The 25,462-nt window shown below is 30.5% G+C and overlaps 2 protein-coding genes across 2 annotated transcripts; one reads left to right on the top strand and one right to left on the bottom strand.

The window, feature by feature from the left end:
* Positions 1 to 3,511: 3,511 nt before the first annotated feature.
* LOC8269491 (phosphoenolpyruvate carboxylase 4) lies at positions 3,512 to 12,767 on the bottom strand. The gene is given in 20 exon segments (NM_001323722.1): positions 3,512 to 4,336; positions 4,678 to 4,884; positions 4,963 to 5,089; positions 5,177 to 5,265; positions 5,410 to 5,508; positions 6,683 to 6,829; positions 6,911 to 7,012; positions 7,127 to 7,252; positions 7,875 to 8,138; positions 8,266 to 8,339; positions 8,719 to 8,841; positions 9,928 to 10,069; positions 10,272 to 10,367; positions 10,493 to 10,569; positions 10,684 to 10,762; positions 10,892 to 10,960; positions 11,052 to 11,129; positions 11,470 to 11,584; positions 11,995 to 12,158; positions 12,612 to 12,767. Coding segments are annotated over 20 exon segments (3,159 nt in total).
* An 8,623-nt stretch (positions 12,768 to 21,390) lies between these two features.
* On the top strand, positions 21,391 to 22,395 carry LOC8269492 (nudix hydrolase 1). The gene is made up of 2 exons (XM_015722505.3): positions 21,391 to 21,805; positions 21,908 to 22,395. The coding sequence occupies exons 1-2, from the start codon at positions 21,649 to 21,651 to the stop codon at positions 22,207 to 22,209; spliced, it is 459 nt and encodes a 152-aa protein (XP_015577991.2). The 5' UTR covers positions 21,391 to 21,648; the 3' UTR covers positions 22,210 to 22,395.
* Positions 22,396 to 25,462: the final 3,067 nt, after the last annotated feature.

The raw sequence follows: 25,462 nt of genomic DNA, 5'->3' as shown, positions 1-25,462 counted from the left end.
TTAAATTTTGTTCGTTTCTTTAACAATATATTTTGTTCTTTCGAAAAGGTTGCCTAATAGAAAGGAGGAGAAAAATCAGTAGGTAAATGTCAGGTAGTAGATTTTGGGATATTATGTTTCATATTTTGTTTGGTGGAGGGTGCAATAGAATCCTGAAGAAAAAGGATTTCTAAAGAAAAAACAAAACCCAATATGTTGAGCAGAATCTGCACTACAAAAAAAACAAAAGAATCAATCAATAAACGAATAAATTGGAACACAAAGATGCCTTGCTTCCATTAATTGCTTCTAATATCTTGATTTTGAAATGTTATTGTACAATTGGTCAATGCCGAAAATCGTTCCGATGGCTTTCAATTCTTTGGCAATTTGGGCATGAGATGAGGCAACAAATGCCATATGCTTCTAATATTGGATTTTATAGGTCCTAATGATCAAACGTTAATCTGCATGATCTTCTTTTCCTTATTTTATTTCTTAAACTATAATTTTTTGCAATTCTGACAGCAAAGTTAAACAAGCAATATTAATTAGATTCAAAGCAAATTTAGAACAAACCTTGACAACCCTATTCTCCTATAGAAGTTCCAAATGTACCCAAGAAAGAAAAACTAGTATTTGAGAAATAAGTAATTTATATGATAAAAGAAAATGTAATTCTTTACTATTGTCTTTTACTATTTATTAACTCGATTTCATTTCTTAATGTAAAATATGTTACATGGCAAAATGAAATTTAGAATAAATACTTCTTCCTAGAAAGCAAAAAGTTTGACCAGGTGATCCCATAATGTTGTGTGTATATGTGTTGGTAACAATACAAGAAATAAATAAATAAAAGTTCTTTGCCAACACGACGAACCTCTTTTCTCCAATAATTTCTTTGGGTTAACTATCCATTCTTCTCTCAGAACCGTGTATTCTACTAATATTTTTATAATTCTTTATAATTTAAATAAGTTATATTTAGAGAGTTTATAAAATTTTAATTATTTTGTGGAATTCATAAATTTATTAATGATTTTTAACTTTATTTTAAAAAAGTTTATATATATGGATAAACCTTTATTAGTTTTTACATATTATTATTTTTTACTGTTTAATTATTTAAAATTAAAATTAATTATTCTATTTTTAATATTTTTTTATATTTACTTTAAACGTTATTCCACATTATATGTAACTCCATGTATAAATAATAAATTTTATTTTATTGTTGTGTCAAATTCACACCCACTTTTAAATCTTATATCTCACGGCATAAACACTATTATTTTTGTTAAGAATATAAATTTTTTGATCAAAAAAATTATCATAGCATGATTTTTTTCCTATTAAACTACTAAATTCATATTATACCCGTTATATTTTATTCATTATCTATTTAATAAATATCAAAACCAAAAAAAATTTCCCTTATCAATGAAAACAATTATTTAGATAATCTTCTTAAAAATTTTGTATTAATTATTTTTTATATTTACGAGTTTAAAAAAAATATTATTAGTAAATAACTTTTAGCTTTTAAATTTTAATCAATCTCTTTTTTTAAATGGAGAATATAATGCAGAATGGTAATGATAATACAAGAGAATTTGAGATGAGTTTCTAAAAAATCTATTAAAATCTTAAAGAAAAAAAAAATATTTTAAAATTTTTTATTTATATTACTGTGTAAAAAATCATTCAAAATATATAAAAAAATTATATGTATAAAAGTCAATAATGTTTTGAATATTAATCTATTTTTATAAATTTTATAAGAATTATAATTGAATATTTCTTAATTTTGATAAATTTCTTTAAAATTCAGAAATATTTCATGATTTATATAAATATTTTAAAGATTATTTATTAAATGAATCTGAAATTTAAATTTTATCAAAGCATTTAATTCGATAGTGTCTAATTTATTTCATGAGCTATTGGGCCCAGAATTTGGTCTGCAGAGACATAAGTTGACCTTCCGCGTATAAGAATAAAAATAAAAAATAAAAAATCATTCTACCCTGAAATTCAAGCCACACCGAAAAGACAAATTATTAAATAAAACTTTAAGAATAGTTTTATAACTGTAACATACTCCGCATCCTAATGTGTATTAGATTTGAAAAATAAATAAATACATATATATTTTATTTTATACTTAAATATTTAATTAATAAAAATAAATCTTTTAATGTTTTCCATCATAAAAACTTTAATATTATGTTTAATTTATTTTATTTTATTAAGAAAATGACATAAAAAAATAGAAATGATAAAAGCTGAAAGAGATATTTTGGTATTATGAAATACATTGATCTATTAATTTAAAATTTATTTAAAAATATATTTATTTTATTAAAATTTAATTTAATTATAACTAATTCTATATAAATTTGATTATATAAAATTTTAAAATTAATTTTTATTTTATTTAAGACATAAATTTTAAATTTCATATGAATTTCATAATATTTTTATATTTGATTGAAATTCATAAAATTTATTTATAAATTCAAAGTTTATGTACTTTAAATGAAGTGGAAATTAATTAAAGATTACATAATTAAATTTGTATAAAGTAGTTATGACTAAAACTAAATTCTAACAAAATATATAGAATTTCCAAATAAATTTCACATTATTAAGTCAATAGATTCTAAAACATCAAAATATCTCTTTCAATTTTATCATTTTTATTCTATTATCTTTTTTATTTTTTTTCTTAAATGAAATAAATTCTTTTATAAATTTCAACCAAACATAATATAAATTTTATGAATTTCAATCAATATAATATAACACATATATATAAATTCCATAAATATATGAATTTTAACACATATATATAAATTCCATAAACTTTTGAATTTCAACAACTTAATATATATCATACTAAGAAACTAATCCACCCAAATTTAAACATTTCACCTAAAAATTTGAACTGTTACCAGGCCCCAATAACAGTTTTAACGCTGTATGTAAAACAGGATATTGCACCATCTGCCCTTTAATCGAGTTCACATGCATAACATAAGGTTAACTCGAAGTGATGCATAGAAACCATCTGTCCTCATGCATCATGCTGCATTTCTACATACATACAATCTTTGACCTTCGACATCAAAGGAAGATTGCTACGTCATGGCATGATTCTCTGGCAATCAGGTTTATGGTACAACAGAAGTTGCATGCAATGTTTTTCAATGTCTTGCAGCAGGTAGTGAAGTGATCATCCAGACTTGTGAAGTAGATGAAAACATACAATCATCATTCAATATCAAAATCTAGCAAGGTGACAGGAGCTCCATAACAAAAACTACATCCAGAGACCAACCCTATTTCCATTGCAAAGACCAAAATCCAGAAAATGCCATTATCTATAAAAGTTTCACGAAATCCTGATCCTAAATATAGTAGTCATATTCATGACCGGAGTCATCATATGGTAACCCCATAAGATAAGAAGGAAAAGGCATAGCCTTCAGTCTACAAGTCGCACTTCATAGAACTCGAAAGAGTATGTTCAGCCTGTGTTCCTCATTCCAGCAGCAATCCCATTTATGGTAATAAGCAGGGCATCTCTGAGCTTATTGTTGTCGTCGTCCCGCCTCAACCTCTTTAGAACCTCCACCTGCAACATATTCATAGGATTGAGATAAGGCAGCCTGCTCTCTATTAGCCTCCGCAGGCTGCGGTTGTTCTGAGATAGTTTCTCATGCCCACTAACCACCAACACATACTTTTCTGTTGTTAAGAGCTCACTCCTAAGCTCAGCTCCAAGCTCTCGCCTGCTCTCAGATACAAGAACTTCATCATAGTGCTTGGCTATAGGAATGTCTGCCTTCCCTAGTACCATCTCTATAAGATCAATAGTAGATTGGAAGAAAGGCCATTCTTTGTACATTGCTTTCAAGTCTTCAGTAAATCCCTTCTCACAAGCACCCTTTAAACCTGCTCCAACTCCAAGCCAAGCAGGAAGAACAAATCTGGTCTGGGTCCATGCGAATACCCATGGAATGGCACGAAGATGTCCAATACCAGTTGAGCTCTTTCTTCTTGTGGGGCGGCTTCCTATGTTAAGAAAGCCAAGCTCAGCCTGGGGAGTAGCCTCATGGAAGTAGGCGAGGAATTCTGGGTTTTCATAGACTGTGCTCCGGTAATTCTGGCAACTGATTTTTGAAATCTCCTCCATGACATTGCGCCATTTTTCTTCTCGAGGTGGATGTGGAGGACGAAGGGTTGCAAGCAGCACAGCAGTTGTGTATATCTCTAGTTGTCTGATGGCAGTATGTGGCAGCCCAAACTTGGCCTGCACCATTTCTCCTTGCTCAGTTGACCGAAGAGTACCCTGCCAATTGATTTGCATTCAAAGTCTAACGTCAGAATGTCTTCTTTTCCCATTTTTTGACTCAGTTCACACAAATTATTGATAACACACGCATTATAACTAAAGTGAGACAAATGGCAGGGTCATAAACAGCTAAAGACCAAGCTAACTGACTAAATATTTCTAAATTATTGATAACACACGCATTATAACTAAAGTGAGACAGATGGCATGGAGCAAGATGAAAATCAAATTCACCACAAAATATCTAAATTTACTGATTTCAGAAAATAATAGGAGGCATGCTAAAGACCAAGCTAACTGACTAAATATTTCCCAGCTTGTAGAGATGCATAACTCACCATAACTGAACCAGGTGGTTGGGATTGAATGGCAAGATATGTGGGGCCACCACCACGACCAATACTCCCTCCACGCCCATGGAATAGTGTTACTTTGATACCAAAATCATTACAGGCTGCCACAACATCCTCTTGGGCTTTGTAAAGTTCCCATGCAGCAGTAAAGCGTCCAGCATCTTTACCAGAATCAGAATAGCCAACCATCACCTGTCAACAAGAAGTGATTAAGCTACAAAAAATTTCAGAAAAATCCTACCAAACTAAGTGGCATTTTAAAATGAATACCTCCTGATGCCCGTTATGGTTCTTAATTATGTGTTCTCTATACCAGTCAATTGATAACAGTTTTCTGATCACCGAACCAGCACCTCTCAGGTCTTTCACAGTTTCAAACAACGGAACTACTCGCAACCTATTTCAGCATGTATCACATAACATAAGACAGCACAACTGAAATACATTTGCTCAGAGCACTACAAACTAGGAAATATAAACTCACGTTCCACCAGGGCATGGTCTTCCTAGCTCCCCACTAACAGCAAGCCGGGCATCCTTCTGCAGAAGCTCCACAGCAAGGACATCACTTGCCTGCCAAACAGCAAATTCAAGATAATAACAATTTTTTGTGCTCAAAAATTAATTTCCAGATAATCAGCTTAAATTCAAGGCATTAGGTAATTTTTTCAAAAGAAAATTGAATTCAGAAGAATCAGTAGCAGTAGGCAATCATACATTGGATGCCATAGAAATCACATAAGCTCCAAGTGAATCACTCCCCAGCTCAGCAGCAACACGGAAAGCATCCAAGACTTCTTTAACATCAGGAGCAACCTGAAAGCTCGATTAAACATGTCACATAAAAAGAATACTAAGAAGAAAAAGAAACAGCAATTTTCAAAAAAACACACCGCTCAATTCTTTGCAATGCCATCTTGAGAAAAGAAAAAGAAAACATTTAATCACCTCCATTGGGATTTCCACATTTGAAAATTGTGTGCACACAAGTAATCTTCTTTTCAGTTTCCTTTTCTTTTTGGTTTGCGTGTACTTTAAGGTATAGGGTTGAACTATTTTTAAACTAATATCCAATCATTGCTTAATGTTCTGTTCTACTGTAATTGCAAAATTTGAACTAAAGATAATGCTACAGTAATATGTCTCTAAATTATCCTAATAACCAAATAAACCATGTACTGTAGGTATTAACTTAACATTTCTGCTATCTAGTAATTAGTACAGAATATAAAAAATATTTCATTTTTTTATTGGAGATGTATACCCAAGAATTAATAACTTCTCATATTCTTGCATTATGTATCATGCTTGCATTTAGCCTTTTATTGGATATGTGCATCAGCTCACTGGGAACATACAAACAATAAATATATAAGACTAAATTAGCATCATGAAGACTTTCTAATTATCTAGAAGTATGCAGTGACCTTATATAAGTGAGTGTAATATTTTGTTTAGATAGATGTTCTCCAAATTAATAACCTCTACTAATTAATAAATTATTGTGCAATGACTCGTATTAATTTAGAGAGGAATGATTGTTATCTGAATGAAGTGTTAAGCATGTTTGTATGCCTTTCCATACCCTTGGCTGTAGAAGATTACAAATACCATCTGACTCTAATGGTATCAACTTTTTAATCTGGTGTTAATATCTTAAATATGTATGAAGGAACAAACAACATCATATGAACTGGGATGTTAAGAACACTCGCAGCATTGAAGTAAAATGTTTGAAATGGAGAAGTCCAATCGAATTGCAATCAATAACATCCTTATTAAGTTAAAAAAAAAAAAAAAAAAAAAAAGATTTAGTAATTTGGCTAGCTACACTTGTATAGTAATAAGTGTTGGGCAACAAAGAAGCAGCAGATCATAAAATAATATCATAAGAACTGGGTATATTAGGATAGAAACATATAATGGCCCCTAGAAGTGTGATACTTTCTAGATTTCAGTTTGGTGGTCATAGAATGTTTGAATGTGTTACCTCAATAGTAGGAGGAACCAGTGGCCGTTTTCCTTTCAGTTCTCTTGTCAGAAATTCCAGCTTCTTTTCTTCATCCCACTCACTATACGTGCCCATTTCCAAATATTTGGTGATTGCATCAAGAGTATCAGCATGTCTACCAGATTCCTGTTACATCAGAAAAATTCAGTACAAAAGAACTTTACTAAGGTACATAACTATAGGGAATAACCCCAAACAAGATAGCACCTGGCGCAAGTCTAGCTTCATTAACACCATCCCAAATGTAGCAACTCTTCTTATCAGGTCAGCTAGCCGACCATCAGCTAGAACCCCAGCTCCACATGATTGCTGCAGAAGTTTATTAGTGAATATCAATTGCAACTAAAATCACAAGCATTTTCCTTTTCTTACTATTATTTGGAGAAAAGAGTTGTTAAAAAAAAAAGAGTCATAAGATATTACAAGAGACTCGTAGCACAGAAGCAGTGGATCCAATAATTGATCTGTTGTCTCATAGTAATCCCATTGATCATATTCACAAGGAAGATCCTCTAGAAGAAGTTCCAGACGTCTTCTTGTCCTCATAAGCTGATATCACACATCACATACAGAAAATCACAATTTTATCATGAATAGTAAAAATGGAATCAATGAACATGATATAAACCACATCTCATGTCAAACAAATTGGCAAATCGAAGAGGATTATGGGTGATGAAAAATAAAAATGAAACCAATTAGTATACTGATTAAAAAATTATACGTTCCCTTCATCAGAAGCTATGATGAATAATAACTTAATTATAGTAGTTGTTTCTATTCTTCCTTTAATCATTTCCCACTTCACAGATTTAAAGGCTTCCCATACTTCAACTGTATTGATTGATCAAAACTTTTAAGCTTTCAACTGTATTAGATTATTAAACTTTTACTCGCAACCATTGGCTTCTCAGTGAACATTCCTGATCTTGGCCAAAAATTAGTCCACTAAGCTCAAAAAGCCAAATATATCAGGCATGGCAATTATACTGATCAAACTGAGAATTTGGAAAAGATTGATACTGATTAGGAATATGAGACCCGTTCTCGAAGTGGCCATCTTTGTTGCATTAGTCAAGTGTTTCTGCTACCTCATTCACCATTTACTAACAAATATATATGCTTCAAATTTAACATTTGACAACTTTGAAGGAGCGGAAAGGAGGAATACCTTATCTTTTACATTTCCAAGAACAATTCTATAAGGAGCAATTCCAGGACGTTGAGGCAGACTTGGTTCTAGAAGCTTCTGGAAGCTAGATCTTCCTATCTTGGATTCTGCAAATAGTTTCCTCTGTGCAACCAGTTGAGCAGAGCTGAAAGATGCCCGCGGAGATCCACTAGAATTAGCAACACTTCCATTTCCAGTTGTTTTAGGTAAACCATGATTGATATCCTGGGATGAAGATTCTGAATATGAAGAACCTAGAGCTTCCTATAATAAAAACAAAAGGATGGACAAGAAAATATTAAACTATTTCAATGAACTCTAACTGTAGTAAACTTTTTCAATGAACTCTAGCTATAGAAAACGATTTTCAAACTGCAAATGTTTGATTCACCTGGCGATTAAAGGGCATGTAATCAGTTCCTGGAAGTTCTAGTTTGGGATACTGAGATTCACCATCATTACATTCTACAAAAATAATAAAAGGTCAATAAGGAATCATAAAAAATGCAAAAAGCTGATTAGCCACTGCAACACATTGTTTAGACAAAACAAATGATTAAAATCATTCGACGCAGGAAATAGCAGGTAATTGGCTCTGACTGGAGTTCAAACTTGAGACCTAAAGGTCGTGGCAGTAGGATGGAACCCTATAGAGAACTTGACATATTATGTAACTGGTCAAATAAATTTTACATTCTCTTGGTCAAATTTCTGGATTACCTTAGAAAAACAAAACTCAGTGGTAATACTGAAGTCTAACCACAATTATATAGATAAATCAGATACTTTGTACAAATAAATTAGACACTTTAAACGGGAAACTTTATAAAGAAATTTCTTTTACCAGTGCAAGCAGGAAGATCAGCTCTAGGTGGAAGTTGTGTAGGAAGAGATTTTCTAGGAAACTTTGTTTGACTTCTGCTTGCAGGTTGATTCCAACTCTCATGGTGATCTTCAGATGAAGTTTCTGTACAGAATGTTGACCAACATTCAGATCTAATGTGAAGAACATAGCTACTATATGAGCTTCATAAATATCAAGAGATATCACCCATAAATTATTTACATGGAAGACTCTGAGATTAACATTCATCAGATTTGTACCTTGGTTATCTAGAGGAAAGGCACATAAATATAAAAGCTTTCCAAAAGGAACACAACATAAATTATCAAAATCTGCAAATAATTGCTTCACAGGATAACTATATGGTTCATCTATCAGTTATTATTTCTTGCTTTAGTTATTGAGTTGCAAAGAGACTATTATCAAGGATGACCATTTACACATGCATCCCTCAACCTGTTAAAGGATGATGTCCCACATAGACTGAATTATCGGAATAGATACTGAAACCAAAGAAAACATCAATAAACCAACTATTCGAGAAGAAAAAGAACATAAGGTAACCACTGAACCAGGTTCTTTGCAGATCATATAGTTTTCAAAGCTCGTCAGAACAAAAGAAAACCAGGAAATGCATAAATTCTACAACTTCTCATGTCAAATATTTAGCTAGAGAAGAAGGTCGAGAATAAATGAAAATTTCCTAATGACATCACAGAAGCACACATGAGTTCTTTATTCACTAATTGTTACGCATAAAGAGCAACACCAACATAAACAAACTTAGAGCAGGAATTTCATAACACGCTACAGTTCCTAGCACTCATAACCACAAGAAAAATGTTATTAAGGTGTAAGATCCATATATATACTAGCAATGAAATAACAGTTGTCTGGCATATAATTAAAACTTCTCAATATTTAGATCTATTACTTGTATTTCACGACATATCTTCATTGACCAACACTCTCACATTACATTATCCAATTATAGAATCAAATACTTAAGGATTACTGCTCCTGAGAGCACACAAATTAACATGCGTACTGGGGTTTTACTGAAGACCAGCCACCTAACAATAATTTTACACGAAAATTGTCTTACTGCCCAGCTTGTTTGATATCTTTTTATGGGCAATGTAAACAAGCACAAACTACAAAAGAATCCATTTGATCTTACAAAAACTTTAAGACATGCTAATGCCAAACCTTCTATTAAAATGTCATTTGCCACTTTCAACAATCTATCACTGCATTGAACCATGGATAGTTCAAATCTCAGGCTATCAACTTCTCGAATGTAAAGGTCAACAGCCATCCACCTAGATAAAAGAGAAACATCTCTTGTGACCTGAAATAATAAAAGGAGGATGCTTGTTAATATTATGTACCTTAAAGAATCAGTGGGATGTGAAAGTAAAATAAGTTTACAAAAGACAAATGCATAATCTTTAGAACAAGGCATATCCCAACATCAAAGTTCTTCATAACTTTAGCAGTGGAAGATTTGTTATTGACTAACAAGCCACACAGAAGAATTTTAGATGTCTCACCTTTGCTGTTACATTCGGATTACCATCTCTATCACCCCCCATCCAAGACCCAAACCTTATTGGCGTGCAAGTCAAAGGAAGTGGCTTTCCTGTATGCTATTGGAGGAAAAGAAGTGAATAAAACAGAGAAGCAAAGCAGTAGTGAGAACCATGTCAGAGCCAGAAAACCAGCAAACTCTTTAAATTCAAATGATACAGTAAAACATAAAATGGTCACAAACCTTCTTTAGGGCAGTACTGACACGACGTAAATAATGGGGAAGAGCTTTCCACAGGGACTGCTCCACAATGTTCAAGCCTGAGAGGATTACACAATAAAATCATCAGTCCTGTCACAGAGACAGAGAGAGCAGGGTTTTTGCAAAGGATGAAAGCATGCAATTTGAATCATATTGAAGAGTATAATTCCCACCAGCCCTAGCTTCATCTACTGGTGTAGGCTTGTGGCGCCTAAGCTCATCTGTCTGCCATATTGAAGTAATTTCTCTCACCTGCAAAAGCAAGAGTAAAATGTAAACCACAAAAAGACCAGAAAAGCACGACTTTCACTTGATCATCACCCACACCCTCTATAAATCCTTTTGCAAGAGAGGGATTTATTTTAAGGATGGGTACCATACCAGATCTTCAATCAGCATTTCTCGATCTTCATGAGTAAGATCAGGCCGGTCATTATAATCTAAAAGATGCTGCAAGAAAGACCAAGTTCATATTCAGATACATCATACAAAATCAGCATTGAGATTACACTGATTGACATCAATCCTAAAAAATGCTTACAGCAATTCTGATGTGCTTATATTGCAAGGTACGACGATTAATTTGAGTAGGATGTGCAGTGAGCACAATTTCAACCTCCTGCAACAGCAATAGTTTGACTAGTAAATACAAAATTCATAAAATAGTTAATGATTCCATAACAAACATGTGCTAGGCTTGCAAACTGATGAGAAAATTTGAGTAAACCAATTATAATCTTACGGACTCAATCTTTGGAATGCCCTTTAATAGTTAAAATGAAACCATTACATTTTAGTTTAGCTGAATTGAGTTTCTTGTATTTTTCAGAAACCTGAACATAATGTACTGTTTCGATTTGTTGTCTTAGTTGTCAAAATAAGTATCCCGCAAGACTGTGACATTGAGGGGGAAAAAATGCAAAAACAATATCAAAGAAGACATTCAAGAATGAATGAACCTGCTTGCAAACTGTGTCATAAAGCTCCTCTGCAGATATGCCACTCTGCAGCAGCTGATTAAATATGTCATCACAAGATTTTGATAGATGTGTCATACTCCGTGCCTTACGAACCCTGCAAAATGCAATATTTGTCAATAATTAATCTAAAAAGAATTTAACGCATTCAAAACTGTACGCTTTTATAAATATGAAAAAATATGAGATAAGAAAATGTAAAAATAGAAGGCTATGCGGTATCATCATCAACCAAATCACCGTAAATCAATAGAAAGTAAAACAATAATAAAACTCAAGAATGTAAGTCTTAATTACAATTTCTTCTCCTTTCCCTTTTCTCTTTCCTCCCTAGTCCTAAAATACCTAAAAGAACAACCTGCCAGTAATGCAATTTATTCTTTTCAAAGTAAAGCCTTTCATTCATCATAATTTTCTTACTTGTAATAATTTGAGCACAATAACAAAGTATCAACACACATCAGTGAACTGATTAAGCATATAACTACAGCAAAGAGCAACTTTTACCTGTGATGGGTCTCAGCAATGCCCATCAAATTAAGGTAATGACTAAAGGCACGAGCAAGTGTCAATGCTTCCTCTAATGTCATCCTTGATATCTCCAATGCCAGCTGCTTCTCCAGCAATTCAGCGGTATCTTCTATCCCCGCCAATCTCATATTACAAGCACTCTATAATCAAACAAAACCCCATGCCAATTTTTATTCAATATCAATACTATAATTTCTTCTTTAATAAGAGAATAAAATGAGTAGTGATTTACTCGTAAATGACTGATTTCACATCATATAAACTGTTAGGTTTACCATTAGCAGCTATTATGGTTTTTCGTGTTTTAAAAACAAATAGACAGTATTCATGATCTGAAATCTGATGTACAGCATAAAAAAATATCATTGTTAAAAGCAAATAAAAAGAGCATTAAAAAAAAAAAGGGAAAGCTAGATTTCTTCTGTTTTCTCAGTATCCAAAGAGAGAATAGCCCCAAAAAAAAAAAAACATACCAACAAAAATATCATACATCAGTTCATAGCATTTCTTCCGTTCTCTCAGCAAGCAAACAACACCATGCAACAGAAAAAAAAAATTAAGAAAAAATTTAAAAAAAAAAAAAAATTCAAAACCTGAGCTAGGATGCGATTGCGTTCAAGCTTCTCCATGAATTTAGAACCAACTTCTCTCTGCAAAACATCGTTTAACAAATTGCCAAGAAGCTTACAATCATCATCAAAACTCTGAAATGAGATTTCCTCTGCTATATCATCTGTTGTGTCCGTCATTTTTTTTTTCTGATTTCTACTATCACACCCCCACAAACACGCACTGCATACACTCAAATTACAGAAACTTGAATATCAAAACAAAACCAAAAAAAAAAAAAAAAAGTAATTTTTTTTTTCTGTTTTTGTTTGCTCGAAGTGTAGCAATGAAAATGGAGCAGAGAGTCCTTATTTGTATTCTGTGTACGAAAACTTCTGTTAATTGTAGGGTCCAGTATTTTTTTACGGAATAGCACGGCCATGCATGTTATGACACGTGTATTTCAGTGAGACAAACATGGTATTTTGCATTTGCTTGTTTGTGAAGAGCATTTGCCTTCTAATGTTTTCTTTTGATTTCTGTTTGGCACAGTGGAAAATTTTAGAAATGGAATCATTCTTGAAGATTCTTTTGGATGCGCAAATTTGATTCCTTTTGCATTTGTTTTGCTTTTAAAGGAAGTTGGAAAAGAAAGGAATCTGCTCTTTTTTCAAATTCAAAATACTGTTTCATTACCTAATAAATTGTATTATATATAGTAATTAATTTGAATTATTCTTGGTAATCTTTCCTTATAATGTATTTCCCTTTTCAAGTTTTTCTTATTTTTTAAATAAAGAAAATCTTATTTCAATTAAAATATGTCTCACTGTCTTATTAAATCTATATTTGGTTATTATTTCATGTTTATGAAGATTCGCTCAGCTGGGATTTATTAATTCAAGTGAGTCACCAACTCTCCCTTCATAAGAATTCTCGAGCAGAGCCACTTTTAAAATTTAATCATCTTAGGTTTAATATTAATTTATGTAAGTCACTGTAAAAGCATGATTTTACATATATAATTTAAATCAAGTAGCAATAAAGAAGTAGATGTGTTAAATTTAAATTTTTATTTTTTTATATTATATATTTTATAACGGGGGTAGAGGAGTGGCTACTCTTATTATATACTATGCAATTAAGTGAACCTCCATAAATATTAAAAAAAAAAAAGTCAATTTGCAGTTGGTATGCAACTATATAAAGTTCATTGAAATATAAAACCACTATATTTTTGTAAAATAAAAGCATTTAATAGGTAGGATTAAAAGGAGTTTGGTAGACTGGTTAGATTCCGTGAAATTGAGTTTCGAGGGGGCAATGGTAATATGATGTGTGTGATTCCCATTGCCTTTCTTGTGATGGGCGTCACGGTTTTGGGTGTGTGGAGTGGTGCTTTTCGTCATTTTGAAACATTGGTCAGTCGGGATGCAAAGCATTACAGCCATGTCATGTGCAAGCAGAGACCGACACGGATACTCTTCTCTATATTTATTCACTCCATATTTATTAAAAAGATAAAAGAATGATTGCATACTAAATAAATGAATCAGATATTTTATTTACAAGAAAACAATAAATTATGGCAGACTTTAAAAACATAAATTTGGTATAATTTGAATTTTTTAATCTATAATACATTTCATTATTAGCAGAAACAAATTTCATAATAAGTGATGAAATAAATAATAAAGCTACATGCATAAGATTGTGACTAACTAATTCCAACTAGTGCAGCATTTGATGTTCAGTCGCATAAAGTGACAGAAAAGGCAAACTTTAGAATTATAACTTGCAACAATTTATTTTTTGTATATTGCAAAATTTATTGGAGAAGTAATGAGTGAGACCGCATAGACACAGAGGGTGATGGTCCCATGACTTCTCTTGTTGTATAAGGGCAATCTAGCAAAGATCTCAATGTCTCAATCCTGGAGATCCAAAAGCAGAGTGAGGAAGATGTTTCCATCTCCCTCTCCCTGTCCCTCTTCTTTCTGTTGCCAGGGATGACAACAGGGCCTTTCCCCGAACCTGTAAGGATCTCCTTAGGGTCTCATAATAGCAGGGCAAGCCAAGAAGGAGGACCCGTTTCTCATTATAGCCGCACAAAATTTACTGGGAGACTCCATGGAATTTCCATCCACAAAATTTTTTTTTTTTTTCTTTCTACATTTTAACATATTTGTCATGGTAATTTTTAAAAATTTCTATTATATTAAGTTACGTAAATAAATATTGATATATTATTTTATTTAAATAAAAACAAGCATTATATAATAACATAATAAAAATAATCATTTTTTAATTTCTCATAAATATCTGCGTCTTTGTTATGATTATATTAATAAATTAGATTTTAAAAAATTATTAAACTGCACGTAAAAGATCTAGCAAGGAACAAAAATGAAAACTCGCCCCTCTATTTGAGTAGATCTCCACCATAAAATAGAGAATCATGTCCTATTGCAATCCGTATTGTAGCTAAAATATATTGGGAACAACATTGTACGTGGTAATAATTTTGGAGGGACATCATCAAAGAGCAAATATATGCCTGTAGACCCACAAAATATACAAATACAAAGGCTTTATCCTGTAATGGGTACCACTAACTTTTGGGAAATTCATATCGTTCTAAACTTATTAAAAATCGTATTGGAAATTTCAAGCTCAGATGGTTGATGGTACAGAACTGGCTTTAGATTTTGGTCTTTTAGGTTGCATGTAGAGCCATTTTTATAAGTGTGGTCTCCACTCGTGTAACACTTTAGTTAGCCTGTCTGTCTCCCTTTTGTATTTGTTTGGGCTGAGGTTTGACAGCAAACTTGAAAATGAAAGAGCTTTTGACTGTTTGCTCCACCCCTCACGCACTATTTCAAATTGTAGTGCCAAATGCAACCAATACCTCAATCTCCTCCTCATTCTCTCTTGTAAGTTACCCCAAATTTATTAATTCGATTGAAGACAATTAGAATGCATTATCAATATCAAATAGTGATTTTTTTATAACATATTATTTAACTCTGTTGATACTTAAGGATCTATCTAAATAATACATGCAATCATATATTATTTTAAGAATAAATGCATACTTCAGGTGGGAAAATACCAAATTGGGATCCTCTATTTCCTCATTCATAAAAGAGTGTATAAGCGAGGGATGATCACAAATCAAATATACTTTAGAGTTTGCTCTAATATGTATTTTCATTTTTATTTTTTAGAAAAATAGTATTTTTTATTTCTTACATTTATATGCTATTCCACAAACTAAACTTCTCATTAGTCATTTACTGTGTCAAAGTATACATATAAAACTAGATAATGGAATTAATATATCATTTTTATCGAGGATTATATATATTTTACAATAAAAATATTAGAGGTTAATTCGTTACATAAAATAGATATATATAATATATCAAAATGTAAGATAGTGTATGTTGTGCCAATATTTAATTTATCTATTCTGATTATTTCATATTTTTTCAATTAATACATCAATGAAGATAAAATATATTATTTAAAAAATACAAGAACGGAAGTGTCGAGCCCTTAAATAAAAGTGTATTTGTAATTATCCTGAGTAGCAGGGTCATAGGCAAGAATTTGCTCTCACCCAAACATGTAATTCAGGCATGTCTTCCTTCTCTCATTCTGTATTCGAGGAAAGAGAGTGTATAAGTGAATTTGGTCGCACCCACAAAATTAATAGAAGCGCCAAAAGCCCGTAAATACCTTCTAACCACGCAACAAGTATGACCCCGTCTGGGATCGCAGTCTAGGGGTGGAAAAAGCAGGCTTTTTCTTAGTTTAGAGCATTTTCAATATATTTTTTTATATATTTTAATAATATTATATTAATTTATAGAATCTAACCATTTTATAATTATATAATTTTCTTATTAATTTATTAATTAATAAATTATATTCTTAATTAATAAGTTAAATTTTTAATTAAATATTAATTTTAATTTTAAAAAATAATATATTAATAATAAATTAATTTTAAATAATAATTATTCTAAAATAGCATATTAATTTTATTTTAATATTATGTCAACTAATAAATTCGTTTTTTAATTAGATAATCATTTTAATTATAGAAAATAATATCTTAAATATTATATTTATTAATAAATTAATTTTTATTATATAATAATTTGTAATTCTAAAAAATAGTAATATCAATTACACTCATAATATTAATATTAATTAATAAATAATATTAAAATAATTTTTATATTAATACACTAATAAAATCTTAAAATATTAGAAAAAATTAACAAGAAAAGTTAAAAATATTTAATTTGCGATTATTTTTAAAATATAATGAATAAATTTTAAATATTTAAATTTTATTAAACTTGATTTATAAATTTAACTTTATAATCATATATAATAATAATGGTACCAAAGAAGCCAAAAAGAAAATTTAGGAAGAAAGAACAGCTAGTGTGAGAGAGATGACTTCTGTTGAACTCTTCCTTTACATGAAGGGAGTAAATGCCTTAATGGAATTGAATCAGAGATCCAAGTAGATTAGGTTAAGGCAAACATGAGTTCAACCCTTTTCTCATCAGGCCAAGATCGATAGTGCTCCACACGAGGTAAGTACGGTCATATTCAAAATCCCCAATGTCTTGGTTTTGACCTTCACTTTGAGGGAGAAGCACCACATCTAATTTAATTGATGCACTGGATCTTTCATCTACGAAAATAGAAGAGATGTCTGTTAAGGTCGACTTTATGAAAGTAAGCAAGTTTAGCAAAAATAGAGATGGAAAAATATGGATTTTGCCTAGCCGGGGAGGCATTAACCTTTAGAACAAGACCAATAAAGGCCAGGCGAGAACCTTGAATCAATCAATCCTTGGTCTTTTGTATTACCGTTCGCGGACCTTTTGACTTAAAATTTTGCTTTGTAGCGAAGGAATATAACGCATAAATAAATAATTAATATATTATAAAAGAACAGTTAAATGTATTACTCATTTTGCAAATATAAATTAGAAAGATAATTTAATTTTTCATATATGGAAAGCTAAATTTTACTCTACATTCTATATTTAATAAAGGCACTAAAAATTTCTATGTATTTAATTTAATTGAAAATTATTAATTTTATTTTTCTATTAGTAAAAAAAATATTTATAATAATAAAAGCAAGATAAAAAAATATAAAGACTTTATTTAATTTAAACAAAATATTTTACTCTTTATATTTGAATATTTCTTAAGATATTTTTTATTATAAAAATTATGCTCTTTATATTATGTTTGTACATAATACTTTACATATACTCTTTAAAATAAATAGCATTGTTGAGGATAAAATGTAAAAGTGCTAAATAAATTTAAAAATAAAATATAAAATTCAATTTTTTTAATTAAAAATATAATTTATAAATTAATAAATTAATAAAAACCTATAAAATTACACATAAACTTAAATTTAATGTTTAAAAATAAATAAATTATCATAATACAAAATTTATGTGTCAAAAATTAAACATACATAGAAAAAAATTCAAATCTTATATATAGATTATTTAGATTAATTTATTTTTTTATTAATAATTGGAATTCAATTAGTTCGAGTAAGTTTCTTATTTTTCTTTTAGTCTCGACTAAGATAAGTTAGTTGAACTAAATTTTCTTACTTAAAATTAAACTGCATCAAATTTAATTTAATTTTAAAATATTAAAGCAAAATAAATGATTTATAAAATATCCAAATTAAAGTGAGTATCAATTTAGTTTAATTTATATAAACATATATTATTTTTCTTTAGTTAAATTATGTTTTTATAATAAATATGAAGTGTTTAGATTATATGATCCTTTTTATTTATGTAGATTCTTCTAAAAAAAAAGGAAGGAAGTTAATGACAGATGAATGGGCCGACAATGGTCGAATCAGGCACTATCAATCACTGACATTTGATATTATATGTCGCGAAGTAATAGTTCTATAAACTAAACAATAATATTGTCTATCAATGAAATAATAATTTGCTTTTGCTTTCTTTCTTTATATGCACAAATAGAAGTTAGCAAAATTCTGAAAAGAATCGAAAGTTAAACGAGCTCATTTTTGTTCAATTTGATTAGATTATCAATTTGTTCGATTCATTTTTTTTTTTAAATTTAAAATAATATAGTGTTAATTTTATTCTGAAATATCAATTTAATTGTTTATGAAATTTTATTTTTATTTTAATTTAAACTTTAATTTTTAAAATGATTCTAGATTCGGTTTGATTTATTTAGTTCGATTCGATTCATATAATATAATCCAATTATTTTAATTTATTAGAAAAATCAATTTCAATTCAGTTTATTTTTAAAATTATTTTGATTTATTCAATAAATCTAACGAACCAACCGAATACTTATCTTTATATAGAAATACAATCTATAAATGTGAATCATAAAAAAAAAAATGAGTTATATAATTTATTTTAATTTCTATTCACCTGAAATATATATAATAATTTATTAAATTGTTGGTTAATATTTAAAAAATATATATAAATTTATTATAAACTACTTAAAGAAAAACATTAAAATGAATAAGAGAGGAATATTTAGTATTTGTTTTAAAAGAAAAATCAGAGTATTATAATGACGTGTTGAGTGCACCTATGTAGATTGTAGAACCAACCTTGACTTGCTGTCAACACTAATTACGTGACGACAAAAATAATTTGTCGCAAAACATAATTCTTAATTTTGAAGTTGATAAGAGCCTAATCATATATTATGTTAGCTCATCTTATCTCCTTGAGTTAAATCATTTTTGTTTATCTCTTAAAAAATTAGAATATTTAAATATCAGGCACGAGAACACTGATGCAAAGCCTTCGCCGCTGAAATAACCATTAATTAAATTAACCACATTTTTGACACGGTCTAATAATACTTTATTACTGTGTAAATTAAATAATTATTTATTTTGAAACTTAGTACGTACGATTCGTTACTAGAAATAAATCTATATTAATATCAGATTAATAGAAATAAGTTTCAATTTCCCAATTTTAATACAGCCATTCCTAAATATAATTTATATGGATTTAGAATTAAATAATTATAGAGGCTGCTAAATAATCAGTAAAAAGATTATGAAACAAACAATATTATTATACAATATTTAATTATGAATATAGCTAATTTTTACTATGAATAAATAAAAAAAAATTATATCATGATTTTAGCTATTTTACAATTTTAAATATATGTTATTTTATTAATATAAAAATATATATAGTTATAAATTGCGATGAAAAAATATATTTAATTATTAAAAATTTAATTATTTATAATATGATCAATCATTATTATCATATTATTTTTGTTTAATAATATAGATTTAATATTTAACAATTCAAAATGTTAGTATTTGGTCGTTAAAATTATTTTATCGGATTAATGACTTTAACCGTGATTTAATAATTGAGTAATAAATTTATGAGTTGCTAAACTCTAAATTTACATTATTAGACACCTATAATATGATAATAACGACTGATTTAAATAAATATAATTAAATATTTATATATTAATTTTTTTTAATGATAGATTTTTTTTATTATAATTCTTAATCACTTTGTCTATGAAAAAAATAATATAAATAAAAAAATTATTGAATTATGAAAGCACATAGATTTAATTTAAATTAAATGGTGATAACTTTTAGTGTTAATAATTTATCACTGCTCACGGGATGGTATCATAGTAATGCACACTAATCACAAATCACTTTAAGCGTGCAATATAAAATAAAAGATGAAATGATTACATTCCACGAATAAGTTTTAAATGGAAACCAATACAGTATTGCAATAATAGGTCATTTTAATATTCTATGAGGGTATACCGTCTTACACATTTATAACAACTAATATAATTTAATATATTTAATAATTTATATCTTAAATTAGTTGTTTATATATAACAATTATTTAGTGATAAATTATATATTACTTTTATTTATCACAAATTTCTGTCTTTTTATCTATTAATAAATAGTATTTATAATTATGAAATTTATTTATATTATTGTAATATAAATTAAATTAAATTTATTAATAATCTAAATTAATAAAAGAGTTCAACATTGAAAAATTATTCTTTTTTTTAAAATAGCTACATAAAGAGCAGGAGGAACACAGGGGCCTTGTTGGCATTTGATTGCAAGTTATTGTTAATGGGCAACCCATTGTTGATTTAGTTGAATCTCAACCAATAGCAGGCCCGTTTCAATAAATTGGACAGGCTGCTGTCTTTTGATCCATACATTTGTCTAAATGTCCTAATTCGTAAGTAATCTTTAGATTGGCTGATTTATTAGTCTATTCTCTCTAGATTTCTCAGTTAGTAGAGTCCTAAATTACAATTTAAACTATTATAAAATGCTAACCATATAATTTAATTTCATTATTTTAACATGTTACTGGCCATTGGGAGCAATCTTTTTAAGTTTGTTGATTGGCTTACAGCCAACCATAGTGGAATTGACTTGGACAATATCCCAAATTCTTTTCTTGTACCCCAAGTCCAAAGTGCAAACAAAAGCACAATAGGGTGATGATTTCTTTTTTATTTTTCCTTTTAACTATAAGTATCAATACAATTAAAAATGAATTTCAGGTATTTTATGTTCATGTTAAATATGGTAATATTTTAATTATTTTCTCTATGTGATGAACATAAAATTTTTGATTTTATTATATAATAAAATGAATGATGCCATTCAAACCCAATCTTCTTAAAATTGAACCACCGAGTTCCGTCTCCTTTCATTTGAAAAATAAAATCCACTCATGTAAAACGGGAAAGGGTATATTCGTGATTCACATTCATTTCAGTGATGCGGCTTTCTCCAATTGCACAAGGACATCGAATTACACCTGCAACAACAACAGGGTAACCCTTCCCTTCATTCTTGGCGGGAAGACCTTAAAGCACTGGTCAAGCCGAGCGGGTGCAAAACGGAACAGATAGACGCCGTTTCACCTTCTTCCACTTTATTAGAGTTCAGACTATGCAAATTCCAAAACCAAAAGAAAAGAAATGGAAAACCAAAAGAAAAATGTAGAGACGCCAAAGCCAATACCAAGGGTAGCTGTAGTAGTCTTCTTATTGAAAGGAAAATCAGTATTACTAGGTCGCCGCCGCTCTTCCGTCGGCGACTCCACCTTTGCCCTTCCCGGCGGCCACCTGGAGTTCGGTCGGTCTCTCCGTCTTTCTTTGTTTTTTTTCTTCTTCTTTTGTTAATCGATTCTCACTGATCTAATGATGTATGTTTTATAATTTTTTTTTTCGTTTGAAGGTGAGAGTTTTGAAGAATGTGGGGCAAGAGAAGTGAAGGAAGAGACTGGCTTAGAGATAACTAAAATAGAATATCTAACAGCGACTAATAATGTTTTTCTTGAACAACAACCTAAGCCATCTCACTATGTTACTATATTTCTCCGTGCTGTCTCGGCTGATTCTGATCAAGTTGCACAAAATCTTGAGCCTGATAAATGTTATGGTTGGGGTTGGTATGAATGGGATAATCTTCCTGAACCATTGTTTTGGCCGTTAGAGAAAATGGTACTTAGCGGGTTTAATCCTTTTCCTGCTTTCTAGTTATGGAAATACTTGCTCCGTTTGCAGGTCTCCGGTGACAATACTAATTGGGAGTTTTTCTTTTGGGTTTGTACTGGGTTTTGATGGGGTATGTTGAGTACTAATGGCGAATCTTTTTGTACAATTGTATGATTTGAAAAGCTGTATCGAGTTTAAATTTGCTATTACTATGTTCTTTTGTAGTGAGCGAGTGATTATAGCCTAATGCACATAAACTGGTTGGCTCTGCGTAACAATTTTTAGATTTGACACCAATCGCTCTTTCAATAGTCGAATGTAATATTCTAGACCAGGCAAGTCTTACAGTGCTTTAGAGAATGATTTTCAGTTTGACAAATAATTATTGCCAAATTTTTTAGTTTATCAGAGAGGTACACATTCAAGCATTCCCAAATTAAATTTTATGATAACCAGTAATCACCAATGAACCAAGTGGCAAGCACCCACCATAAGTAAAAGTGGAGAAGAAATCCTAGAAAGACTAATCATTAAACTGAAAAATAGTTCCCTAATTCACAGCTACAGAGTCATTTGTTTTTCTTTGGCATTATAGAGAACAGCAGGACCATTCTTTAATTATGATAACTGATGCTTGTTCTTGATTCAATCTGAATCTATTGTCTGAGTTATTCTTGCCTGAACTCATTAAATTTTTATAGCTTTAGAACAATGTCAGCTTGGTACCTGTCTACATTTCTCGATCACTCCAGCCACTCAGCCGTCTGCACAGTTGCCACTACTTTCACCATTATGAACCGCCATAATAACTATAATCAGTTGTAATACTGCAGCTGCGTGAAGTAACCATTAGTTCACTGCTCTTTCACCCTTTCCTCGCTACTGTCATTGTCACAGGACGGTTTTATCCAAGACTGTTTTTTTTTTCTTTTCTTTTTGCAGTCATTTACGCCACTGGAGTTAATCTTCAGTCACGGCGTTGCTGCTACAGATCCCATCACCATCAATCTCTTGCCACTTGCATTATCCCTGCCGACACCTGAACACAAAAACGTAACATCATGTTAATGTTTCCCTAAGTTTCTCTGCATGTCTTCAAAAACCAAATTGAAGCAGCAAACCACAAGAGATAACTAGCTTGTGCTTTTTACAGGATCAGTAATAGCCATATAGATTTTATACGGCAAATCTAGTTCGAAAGATTATAAATGAACAAATAGTAGTAGCCTAGTATTCTTTATTCATAGCCTATGAATCATAGGCTAGTTGCAGATTTTAAATTCTATTCTTGCACTTACAGAGATTTTAGACAAATGTATCTTGTTTTCGAGACTTTTTTAGAGTAAAATCACTACTTAATCATGTCGTCCGAGATGTTCTTGAACAGAAACAAAATCACTTTGTTAATATGAAAGCCAGACTGTTTGCTCCAATTTCAAGAACCAAAAAAATCTGGAATTTATGGGTTGCAATCAGGAATTTCTTGACAACTAGACAGTGGCAGTTGAATATGAGCTTAAAATGTGTTCTATTAACATTTACATTACATGCATTTATTTGGCAAAAATGACTCTGCTTAGTCCACATCGCAAGAGAAGAGAAGTATAGTTTATTAAATATCGTTTTTCTCTAGCCTAGACCACAACATTAAGATATATTTCTTTTCTTTCTAAATCTTTCATTCCTGTGTGGATAGTTGCTTTTGATCAGGACTAACGGCTAATATAATCCTAATTAAATTCAACAAGTACTTGCTCCCTATTGCTGGGTGCTTTGTGTGTTTCTAAATCTGCTCTTCTCTACTTTGATCATTAAAAAATCCATGTAGTTCTATGCCTTTTGAAGATCAGAAGGTTCTGTTATTACATAATTGTTAGTGTTTACAATTTAGCTAAATTGTTGAGTGAGATTTTGCATGTAACAGGTGAATCTTGAATTGAATGTCTCCTCAAATTTTGAGTGGACCAAAATTACAGCTTCAAAATATGTGAAGTTTATCCACATATGACAGATCAACTTGATGTTCTGAAGTCTGAACTTCTTGCTTCAGGGCAATAAAATATGAGAAAGGGTGGACCAGGAATATAGTAATGATGGCTTATATTGTACCAGGCAATAGCAGCAGGTGGTCTCACCCACACCAACAAGCATTATTCCTGCACGATCTCTGTATGGTCATTATCTGATGCAGTGGTCCTTCAGATCATAAAGATTTTTCCTTTTCGTAGTTTAGGGAGTTCTGTGTTTATATATTGCTTTGAAATCTTTGGCTAAGCCAATATACAGACGGAGTTTGTGAATCAGCATCGTTCTTTTGGAGTGTGTATCTGCTTACAGTCAGAGAAAGAGAGATGGCCCTTTACTGGTTGAGTGCGCACAGTATGTAAATAAAAGCATGAGATATGCAGAATCAAAATATATTCAACACATATCCGAATCTCATGCATGACTGAATTTTGAGTACATATTAGTATTGATCAGCCAGCCTTTTTGTGTCAAACAGTCTTTGTGCACACAACAATGTCTTGGTTGTTTAGCTATGTTGTTTATCTTTCTGTTAGCAGTTGTTGATTTTTGACTTTACTCCATCTTTGGGCAACTAAATTATAGTCTAAGAATGTGAGATTTTGGATTAAAAAAGATTTAAGTTAACATGAAAGGTAATAGTCATGAAGGGATAATAAGTACATTTAATACTTGTATTAGATTTACCAAATTGGTGTTTACAGATCATGGGTAGTTGATCTGTTGGTTTGGTGGGTATCATGAAACTCTTAATTAAACTTGTAATAAAATACTTTTTTTTAAAAAAAAAAAAAGATTTTGTAACAAGTTTGATGTGAATACATATACTAATTGTTCATGCTGGCTAAAAATTCAACATGATTTGACTTTGTAAGAAATTCTGCAAGCCACATGTGGAGCATATATGCAATGTCATTGAGACAAAATCCTCATATTGTCTTCATTCTGGACATAGGGATCTACCACACACACTAAATATTCAACATATCTAGATCTAATCATGGAACTCAGTAGCCACCCTATCTATCTATCTATCTCTTTAGCACATTCTTGATTCTTTTATAGGTTAAGTTTTTATTGGCTCAACGGTTGGTGACCCATCATGACTATATCACTTAAAAGCTTAATAAATGCTCTTTGGGTGTGAACTATTAGTCATCATGTAATAGCACTCGGTTGATTCCTGTTGGACCTTTTATTATTACATTTCATGGAATGATTCTTTTGTATGTGAAAAATAAATAAAATTATTAATTGGTTAGAAACTGAA

The sequence above is a fragment of the Ricinus communis genome, chromosome 4, assembly GCF_019578655.1.
Source record: "Ricinus communis isolate WT05 ecotype wild-type chromosome 4, ASM1957865v1, whole genome shotgun sequence".
Taxonomy (NCBI): Eukaryota; Viridiplantae; Streptophyta; class Magnoliopsida; order Malpighiales; family Euphorbiaceae; genus Ricinus; species Ricinus communis.
Note: the sequence above shows the minus strand (reverse complement) of the source record. Positions and strands in the feature narration are given on the sequence as shown.

Coding starts and splice junctions, on each gene's coding strand:
- LOC8269492 (XM_015722505.3), top strand. CDS start 21,649: ATGGAAAACCAAAAGAAAAATGTAGAGACGCCAAAGCCAATACCAAGG. Junction 21,806..21,907: donor CGGCGGCCACCTGGAGTTCG/GTCGGTCTCTCC, acceptor TTTCGTTTGAAG/GTGAGAGTTTTGAAGAATGT.